The sequence below is a fragment of the Plecotus auritus genome (assembly GCF_963455305.1).
Source record: "Plecotus auritus genome assembly, chromosome: 3".
In the NCBI taxonomy this organism is placed as follows: domain Eukaryota; kingdom Metazoa; phylum Chordata; class Mammalia; order Chiroptera; family Vespertilionidae; genus Plecotus; species Plecotus auritus.
The window spans coordinates 173068651-173079260 of NC_137772.1; the positions used below are offsets into that span (position 1 = coordinate 173068651).

General features: G+C 48.7%; 1 protein-coding gene across 1 annotated transcript; it reads right to left on the reverse strand.

Annotated features, from left to right (window-relative positions):
• Nucleotides 1-3704: 3704 nt before the first annotated feature.
• HOXC13 (homeobox C13) lies at nt 3705-10175 on the reverse strand (the record flags this gene model as incomplete). The annotated part of the gene is made up of 2 exons (XM_080661065.1): nt 3705-3961; nt 9446-10175. 2 exons carry the CDS (start codon nt 10173-10175, stop codon nt 3705-3707), a joined length of 987 nt encoding a protein of 328 aa, XP_080517191.1.
• Nucleotides 10176-10610: the final 435 nt, after the last annotated feature.

Here is a 10610-nt window from a genome sequence, read left to right on the forward strand (position 1 = left end):
CAACACTAGGAGACTGGCCTTAGAAAGAAAGGCTTTTTATAGATTTGAATAAAGAAGAGAAAACAATTCTATACCCTGAGATGAGTGCCGGCTGACAACACTCCTACCTACATAGTTGCACACACAGGCAGTAAAGGCTGAAGAAATTCTCCACTGGTCAAAGGCTCTAAACACACACAAACACACACACACACACACACACACACACACACACACAAACACCCTTCACAGGAATGTCTCACAGAGTCCCCAGTGAGAATGCCAATTCTTGGAGGACAGGGAGGTAAGGGACCAACATGATCAGGAAAAGAATAATACATTTCCCCAACTTTGCCACCACAGAACACACAATCACACAATACCTGTCTCACATGGGAGTTTCCATTCTCATGCTCACTTACTTTTATGGGAGAGGCATCTTAAAATTGATCCAGGCATGACAATTCTCCAAAATCCATTCAGGCACATTTAATCCAGGGCATGAGAGGGTCTTAAACACACTGGGACTCACAAGGACTCAGAGAGACTTCCGTCTTTGCCTGGGTTACCAGGGTCCCAATGCAACCCCAATGAGCTTCCACAGGCTTTCTCCTTCTCTTTTCTTTTTTAAAAATTTTTATCGATTTCAGAGAGGGAGAGATGAAAACATCAATGATGAGAGAGAATCATTGATAGACTTCCCCCTGGACACCCCACACTGGGGCTCCAGCTGGCAACCCAGGCATGTGCCATGACAGGGGGCGGGGAGGGGATCAAACTGTGACCCCTGGTTCATGACCTCCTGGTTCATAGGTTGAGGCTCAACCACTGAGCCATGCTGGCCGGGCTCTCCTCTTTTCCATCGCCCTCTTCTGGGGCTTTAGTGCCGGTCCCTCTGTGTGGAAGGATTCACTCATTTGATTATGTGTGGGTTTGTGTGCAGAAGCAGAGGGCCCCTCAGAGAACTCTAGACTCCCCCCGCCCGAGTTTCCAATTTCCACTGTGTGTACATTGCTTGTTGTGGGACTGCCCAATGCATCTTCAAGTCAAGAGAGGTGGGGGACCATATCAAGAGATCCCCAGACCTCTTATCTATTCCGTTCCTTTTTCTGATCAAGCATACATTTAATCTTCAACTCTTTTCATCTCAAGGGAGACTCTGGTTTTGGGGAAAGGTTAGGGTGGTGGATAGGAAGAGAAAGGGGAGATGGAATTAGAAATGAACCTTATTCCTGGGCGATTCACTTACACCTCCTAAATCTCTACTTCCCAGCATGATTTTTTGATGGTTAACCCAGAGTTAAAATGCAGTTGAACGGGACTGGTGCCACATCAGTAGCCAAGCTTCCAGAGATGGTGAATTCTTCAGGCCCTTTGTCTCTCAGACTCCCTGTGTGTGCATGTGTGTGTTTCATCCTCAGAAACATTTATTTATTTCAATAAAATATTAAAAACTTCAGCCAACAGGTAAAGGGAGACCAGAGAACTCTGATTTCCAATTCAATGCCTCCAGTCTTTTTGTGTCTCAGGAGAGGAAGAATATTATATATAAAAATTGCTGCAGTAAAGATTTAATCCAAGATAACATTGTTTTAGGCTATGTTGCTTTTTAAAAGTCTCCTAACCTGACAATTTAACAATCTCATTAACTCTGCCAGATAGGGAGATAGGCATGGACTGACTCCACAGAAAAAAACAAATTAGTGGCAGCGCCTATAGGGCTCCAGATTGCTTGAAAGACCGAGGTTTCCAGGAATGCTGGAGAATAAAAGTGGGGTTGGTTTAGTGAACTGGGGGCACCAGGGATCCTAGCAGCCTGACCTCTCTACATAGGTCACTGGGGAAAGAAAGAGTGCAGCCTGGGAACACCAAGCAGGGCAGGGGTGGCAGTTCGGACCTCTCCCTAGCCTCAGCCCTGAACTGGCTGTAGGAATTTGGGCCCCTCTGCGGACAGTAGGGCCTCAGGTTAGCTTCCCAGTGCTGCCATTACAGCATTCGGCTCCAGCACCCAAATCCAGATCTGAGACCCAACTACTAACTGAAATAAATAGCAAGTATTTTTCTCACTCACCTGCTCCCAGGCCTTTTCAGTTGCTGATTACATCCTTCTCTCCATCAGGATGGAAAGAATTTTTCTCCTGTCTAGATAGTTTCAACCACCCAACATTTTAAAAAAACTGGAGCAAAATATGAGTCAGGGATCTTCCCAGCTGGGGTGATGGCTATACTCTTCCAATGCCCATTCTGGATGAGTCAGGGCATCAGAAACTTCTCTGAAGAGCCACTGGAAAGAAGAGGCTTCAAAAGACGTTGAGCAATAAAATCAAGGCCCAAAAAAAAAACACATTTTATTTTAAAAACAGGTTTGTGGGTTTTTCTTTTTGCATTCAATTCAATACATTGTCATTCAGACATCACAATACTATATACAGATACACAACATTTTTAAAAAGCCTATTTCTGATGAACATTGCAAAAGAACACTGTTTTGTAATGCGCCAGTGGGAGAAGGTGAGGGGCCCCCTAGCACCAAGTTGGCCTTGAAGAGGGAAATGTTAGGCAGCGTTTACATTAGCTGGCTTTGTGGGGGCCCTTATTTTGGCTTCCTGGAAGAAAACTGCTTTCCTCTGGACAGTCAGTAAAAGTGAAAGTATGAGGCCTCTGTTCTCAGCTATTGCTATGATGGAGAAGTGACTGGAGAGAGATTCTGCTGGGGGACCCCAGTCTCCATCCTGTGGTTCCTTCCTTCCTTCTTTCTTTTTTTTTTAAGATAAAAAGATTCTACTTCTTTCTGGCAGAGAGAGGAAGAAGAGGAGGAGGAGGAGGAGGAGGAGGAGGAGGGGGGGAGGAGGAGGAGGAGGAGGAGGAGGAGGAGGAGGAGGAGGAGGAGGAGGAGGAAGAGGAGGAGGAGGAGAGAAAAATATTTAGAAGGCTGGTTAAGTTTCTGACCTTGGATTCCTGCGTGATGACTGGGAGAGCAGAACAGAGGAGGCAGTGGAGGCAAAGGCAGCTCCTGAGAAATTCGGTTTCTTGGTTGAGGGGGGTAGGTGGCTCTTAGGCCAATTCCAGCTTTTGTTGAAACAGAAAGAAAGAAAACCTATACTGCTGCCTGTACTCCAATCACGGTGCCAGATCCCTAATAATTATCATTAATATTAACACGAATTTTAAAATATGCACAGAAAATCTTAATTGGGAATTCTTGCCTAACTAAGGAGTGCGGTAGGGACAGGGAGCAGGGGAGGAACTGGAAGGAAATTTTAAGCTCACCAGGTCCTGCACTGAGGTTGAGCTGTACCTCAGGAGGATCCTCTGCCTGCTGAGCAAAGGAGGAGGCAAGAATGGGGCCATTGGGGTTCTCCAATCCTGCTTTGTTTGGAATGATTGGGCTCATCTAGTTCTTCGCTGCCACTTGGCTTTCTTACAAGGAGATGGGAGAGGGGGGATGGGGGCTGGCAGCTTTGCTCCCACAGCCCGCCAGGGATCCACCTCCAAAGCTGTTGAGGCCCAGTAGGTCCCATCTAGATGGGGGTGGGGGTTGAAGATGGGTTGGGGAGTAGGGGGCGGCAGGGCGCCCCGCCGTTGGATACTCTGCCTCCCAGCCACGGTTCCTCTTTCTTGTTAGCATTAAATATTCGTCTGCACCGGCGAAGGGTCCTTCGGTGAGTTTGGTTATGGTACAAAGCCGCGACATAAATAGAGGGGGAAGGTGGCCCGGTAGGCGGTCAGGTGGAGTGGAGATGAGGCGCTTTCGATTTGCTGACCACCTTCTTCTCTTTGACTCGACGGTTCTGGAACCAGATGGTGACCTGGCGCTCGGAGAGGTTCGTGGTGGCAGAGATGCGCCGGCGCTTCTCTTTGGTGATGAACTTGCTGGCCGCATATTCCTTCTCTAACTCCTTCAGCTGCACCTTGGTGTAGGGTACTCGTTTCTTGCGCCCCCGTCGGTAGCTGCTCACCTCAGGCTGTAGGGGAACCACGTCTAAGGAGGGGAGAGAAGGCAGGCGGGCAGCTAGTGAGTAGCGTGGCTGGACCCTGGACTGGGCTGCGGGCATCGAGACCGAGACCGCACCGCAGACTGGGCGCAAAGTTCTGGCAGGGACTCAAAGGGGGCCAGCGGATTGCCCCCAAATCTTTTGCGTCTCTACCAGCAAGGCCACGACTGTGGTATTTTTCTCTGGTTCAAACTTTAAAGGAGGGGGCACAAAATACTCAGTAATCAAGATAAACAATACTTGAATACAATGCTTTAAAAACATCAAAATGAATGCAAAATATCCATGATGAACAAAATACCAATTTTTTTTTTAAATAAACACGAGGACAGTATTACTGATTTCCCTTTTGTCTCAGGCTTCATTATGGCTTGGCACAGCAATCTCTGTGTCACTAAAATCTCTGTGTCACTAGACTCTGTGCCCTTAGAGGGGTCCCTTCAAATTTCACTCTGGTCTGCAGGCCTTCCTGCAGTTAAATCATTTGGGCAGCCATCAGCTCATCCTCTGCTCCAGGATGAGAGAAAGGTGTTCTGTTGTAGGTTTGAGGAAGGACATGGTGGGCAGGGAGACAGCTTCAGTCGGCACAGACCACTAAGTGGCTGCTCACGGCTTTGGTCCCTGGCTCTGCACTAGGAATCTGATGCCTGCACCACTAGAGAGAACAGTCCGGGTGACACCAGCCTGCGAGGCAGCCCTTCAGTCTAGGAGTCCAATTTTGTGAGCCATTTAACAACATCCAAGGTAGGAGGCCCTGGTCCTGAGATGTAGAGAATCTGTCCTTGGAAGTAAAGGGTCCACGCCCCAGGGTCTGTCCATCAGAGAAGGCACCAGGAGAGCCCTTCTTGGGGGTAAAAATCAGCTATTCATTTAAGTCTATAAAAAGAACTCAATGTCCCCCTGCCCCACCAAAACAGAGCAAATTCTGCTCTGTTCCAACCCCCTCCTCTCCCTTCTTCCAAAGTCCAGGAAAACTCTCTTCATCCCATGCAGGAATCCTAACCCTAAATCCTAAATACCTTGTCATCCTAACCACTAGTAGTTCAGTTTCTTTATACTCTGAAAATTTCACAGGAACCAAAAACAAAAAAATGTCACCTATACCCCCCTTCCACTCCACCCTCACCTCTGTCAATAAAAAGGTCATAGCCACACTTTCAAGGGGAAGTGGGAAAGTAGGGAGATTAAATAAATAGCCCCCCTAATTTTTAAAATGTAATTATTAGACTTCTTCAGGCAGAAGCTAGTGAAGAAGACAGAATATTGGGGGTTTCTCCTTCATTCTCTACCCTTTAAAAGTGTAGAAACAGTCGGGAATGACAACACAAGGCTCTTCCTGAAATGCTGTTCTCACCCCCCCCCCCCCCCCCCCGCATACAACACCTTCCCTAGACCCATTCCCATTGGGTCTGCTCCCTCCCAGGGACCCTTGTCTATAGAGGATGGGGAGAGATGTCTCCTGAGGAAAAGTGCTCAGGAAGAATATGGGAAAGGGGGGTTCCAATGGCCTGGTTTAGCTGTCTTCGTGATGACAATTTCTCAGGAAAATTGTTGGATTTGTCACTTGTCTCTGCCTATGTATGAATAGGCCAAGGTTTTATAAAAATCTGAAAAACAAAACAACTTAACTTTAACAGAGAAGATCTTTTAGGTTAAAAATGATTTTTTGTACAAGATAATTTTTTAAAAAAACCTCTCAGTTCTCAAGTTGTTTTTTACTCTTACAGATGTAACTATGATTCAGGGAATTGATGATTCTGGGACAAGAATAATACATAGAAGGTAAGTAATGATATCATGAGGTTTTCTTTTTGTTTGTTTTAATCCCCAGGACTTTTTTTTTCCCCCAGGATTATTTTATTAAACTCACTTACAAGATGAGAATCTGAGGCTGTAGACTGGGTAAAATAACTTAAGTGGCAGAGCCAGATTTTAAACCCAGATTTTCAGACTCAGCATAATGACACAGTGAGTTCTCAAATGGAAATAAGCTTCCTGGTACAATCCAGCTTTAAAATATCTCCTTTTCAAAAATAAAATATCTTCTTTTCCCTGGAGAGCAAAATGGAATAAAAGGGGCATTTGATTCCTGAAGTAACCAGATAATTGTCCTTGTTGTTGTTGATGTTTTTCCTCACTTTCTATAAATGCTCACAACTACCTACCCAATTTTGGGTCCCCTAAATGCTAACTCTAATTTTCCAGTGAGGTTTAATCAATGAAACCCTAAAAATCAGTTTGAAAAAACAAGTAATTGACCTAAATTACCTATTTTTCTCTGTAGACTACCAGGATTGATTTGGCCAAGTTTTTCATGGGTCAGACCAAACTGCTGGTTTTTTTTTTTTTTTTTTTAGGCCTCTTGGGGGAATACCTTCCATCTTGCCTTCTCACAGAAGCCCCCCTTCATTGTCTGTTGTCTTGTCTGAAAAGGAAGTGGGATCTACGATGTGGGAACATCTGGAGCTTAGACCTGGAATAGTGTCTATACTGCCTAAAGTAAGTAGGGGAGTTGGCTAATTAATATTACAATCAACCCTTCCCTAATCTCCCTCCAGAGCATACACGCACCCAAACCACTTCATACCTGGGAATCTAATAGACACCTTTGAGGAGCAAATAAAAATCAGATCAATGCTCAACCATAGCTTTCTCTTGGAGCTCTGTGTACATGTTCCTACTGCTCCCTCGCTCTTGCCCACTCACTGCCACAACAGGGCTTTGCAGAGGACGCCTTGCCCAGCTAGAAATCCTAGCTGCTCTTCTCAACCAAAATCCAAAGGCTTGTCAGTAGGTACTCCAGCATGGCCCAAAGAATCACTAAATGTTTTTCTCTTTCTCTCTCTCCCCTAATCCTACCATATCTGTCTCTTCCCATCCTTTCTTTGCTGATTCTCTCTCAGAATTTCTGCCTCTCTCTGAAAAAAAAAAAAAAAAGTCTACACTCACCATTGGAAGGAGAGAGAGAGAGAGAGAGAGAGAGAGAGAGAGAGAGAGAGAGAGAATAATGAATCAAGGGTCTATATAATTGGGGGAAAGGAAGAAGCCACAACACATCTTGGCCCTAATTATTTGGATCTTTCTGAACAATTGCTCCATCTCCCACACCAGCTCAGACTGCCATAGATGAGGTTTCTCAGAGCCAGAGGCGCTGAAGAGAGACAGTAGTGTTTATGCCTAGATGCTGTGGAACAAACCACAATTGCATAGACAGAGTTATCTGGAAATCTCACTGCTTCTAAAAGATCTCTGTGTGGGCAGAAAGATGGAGGGTGTCTGAAGATCATTTCTTTTTCATCTGCCTATTGCCTGGACCTCTGCACTCACTGTGATACACCAGCCTGATTCTATTTCCACACAGGGATTGTTTGAGCACATAGCTGCTGAGACACACTGGGTTTTATAACCATTTCCATGCTGTAATTTGCATGCCATAATTTGCAAGTGTATTAAATCTCAGTTGGGCTATATATTTTTTATTTCAAAGCTATTTTTCTCTAGGCGGCTGTGATCACAAAGTGTTTATTTCTAGCGTGTTTTCCCCCCTGGGAATCTTTTAAATGTATATTTTATTCAAAGATATTTCTGAACTTCTCTTCAATCCTTCACCCCTACTCCACTCCACATGCATACATGAGGATGCCAGAGAAGCTCCTCTTCACTTTTTCACATTGAAGCCATCGCCTATTGCTCTAGACCTGCACTTCTGCCCAGAGTGGGCCTGGCGGGCACATGTTCCCCTGCCTTTTGGCCCTTTAGTATGGCCTATTGGCTCCACCTGCTCCAAGAATTCCTGCTAGATACCCAATTCCTAAGGACCTTTCCATTTGGGAGAATTGGGGGATTAATTCATGTGAATGGCCTATATTCTAGAAATATATTAGTGTATGTTTCATATTAGGTGGTTAATAACAGGAATGTTATTATGTAAAAATATTATAGCCAATGCCAAATAGGTAATGCATGATACCATGTACTAAAATTCTATCATCCTTAAATCTTCTTGCAACCAGAAATGGGGTGCCTAGGGTGGGTTCCACCGGGTATTCAGTTGTATGTTATATTGAGTATTCTCATAATATTTACAAGAATGTTATTTGCTACACTTTCTAACATAATTCAGTGATATTTTCACCATCTGCCCTTTCCCCAGTCCCGGATGCAGAGGAATTTCAGGCCCCCTCTTAAGAGGTCTTCAGTCTATATTTGCCAATGAAAATGTTCCTAGGCCCATATGCAGAACTGGGGGACCTCTGGGCAGTATGGGGAGACATGCGTGGCTGCTCTGGGCCCCACTGTACCCCTGTGGACATCGGAAGGGAGCCAGTCAGCCCTCTCTCCCTGAGCTTACAGCCAGAGCAGACTGAAGCTCTGGATTTGTTAGACCCCAAATCCTGATTTCTCAGTGCAGCGCTGAATTCCCATACAGTTTTCAGAAACCTGAGACTGGTCTTTCCCGCTTGGGTGGGTTGTAAGATCCCCTCCTATTTAGGGAAAGCCTCATTTGGAGAGGAATAGGGCAATGATGAATTCCACTGCCCATACCCCACACATAGCCAGACAAAACTGAGGGGTTCTCAGCCTGGGCCTGGACCCCAGATCCCTTCAGAACAGGTCTTCCTCCCCTATACCTCTCATCCTTACCACCTTCTTTCTGTGTTTGAGGCATGGATAACTCTCTCTCCCCACACTTGGGGGAGTTAGCAGTGGAAACACCCACATTATGTGAACTCAGTATACCAGAGAGGAAAATAAAATTTATATCTCAGGAGAGGGATTCAAACTTCCTTCTCTACACACCCTCTCAAGAGAGATTTTAGCTCTGGTCCTTTAACAATCAGGAAATTCATGGACAAATTTTTTGAATACATAAAAAAAGAAAAGAGAAAAGTAGTATCCTATATTGCTGTAGACCGTGGCAAATCGGACCCCTATTTAAAACACACACACACACACACACACACACACACACACACACACACACACAAACTGTCTAGTTCCTGAACGATCTTGGAAATTCTGGCAAAGAAAATGGGGGTTCCTATTCCCCCCCCCTAGTTATTCGGTGGGTTGAGGGTTTGGGGCTGGATTGTGGATTCCTAGGTACTCTAGGCCCACCCCACCCCCATTCTTAGCCGGAAGCGGGCTTCGCCGGCACAGAGCCACGCGTGAGACTGGAGCCGGCTGGGGGAGGAGGAGGCGAGCTACCGACTCGAGCGCAGCCGGCGGCCCGGCGCACGGGCGCCTGTGATTGCTTCACTCTCAGCCAGGCAGCTTCGGGGAACGTGTCGGAGCAGATTTCTTCCCCGGAGCATTCCTCAGCGCAGCTCGCCGGGCCAGCTCCATCGGCAGCCCAGCAAAGCCGGCGCGCCGGGGCCAGACGGCGGGGGTGGCTGGGGCGCGGAGCCCGGGGGCAGGCGGGGCGGGGAGGGTCCCTGGCGGCGGCCGCGGCAGTCGGGCCCCATCCTTACCTGGAAAGGGAGACTTCCAGAGGTGGGCGGACTGCGACTGCTCTTTGGAGCAGTACACCTGACTGTCCCAGCCGTTGGAGAGCGCCCAGTGCTGGTAGCCTTCGACAGGGATGAGCGCATCGTGACGCGGCTCCGGGTGCCCGCTGATCCCAGGCACCACCGACACGTCCAGGTAGCCGGGCATCGCCTGGTAGGAGCTGGCGAAGCTGGGATAGAAGGCGAACTCCTTGGCTCTGGAGGACAGGTCGTCACCGGGCAGGGCGCCCGACGGCTCCGGGTACTTATCGCCCGGGTGGTAGGAGCAAGGCTTTTGCTGCAGGTTCACGTTGTGCGACAGGCGGCAGCCGTAGTAGCTGCCACCAAACGGGTAGCCGTAGCCCAGGGTGGCGCTGGACGAGGTGGGGGGCGCGGGCGGCGGGGCGCACTGTCGTGCCGCCTCCGGGGCTGGGATGTCCGTGTAGACGGCACCCTGAGGGGCTCCCAGGGGAGCCGGTGGGCGGCCCAGCACGGGGTGTGGAAGCAGGTCGCGGCAGTGGCTGGCCGGGCAGCTGCTGCCCAGCCCGTCCATGCTCGGGGCTTTGCCGGGGCTCGCTCCGCTGCAGCCGCCCCCCGCTCCGCCCGCGCTGCCGCCTCCCCCGCCGCCGCCGCTGCCGCTCTCCGCCGCGCTGTCCTCATAGACGTACATAAGGCTCTCTGGCCAGCGCGGATGCAGGAGCAGCGAAGTCGTCATGACATGATCTGCTCGAGCTTTTTAAAAACTCCACTTGCCAGAGGCAGCGAGCTGGGGAGACACCTCGCTCTCTTTTCCCCTCCCCCATCCCTCCTCTTGTCCCTCCCCACCCCTCCCCTCCTCCTCCCGGTGTTTCCACCTCCCTCGCCTGATTCCTTCTACGCATGCGGGGACACTTCATTAAGAAATCCGCCGGCTGCCGCCCGCCTCCCCTCCACACCCCTCCAGCGCCCACGTGACTTGGCCAGAGCCAAGCGTGCCGGGCCCGGTCTCCAGGAGTTCCCACCCCTCCAGATGGGGCGGGGCAAAGTGGAAAAGCTCTATGCAGATTGGCTGTCAGGAGGGGCAAAGAGGAGGGAGCTGGGAGATTTAAAGGGACAGGGCAACGCCCCTGGCAGGCCCAGGGGAGGGAGAATGAGGAGGGGGCGAGGAGGC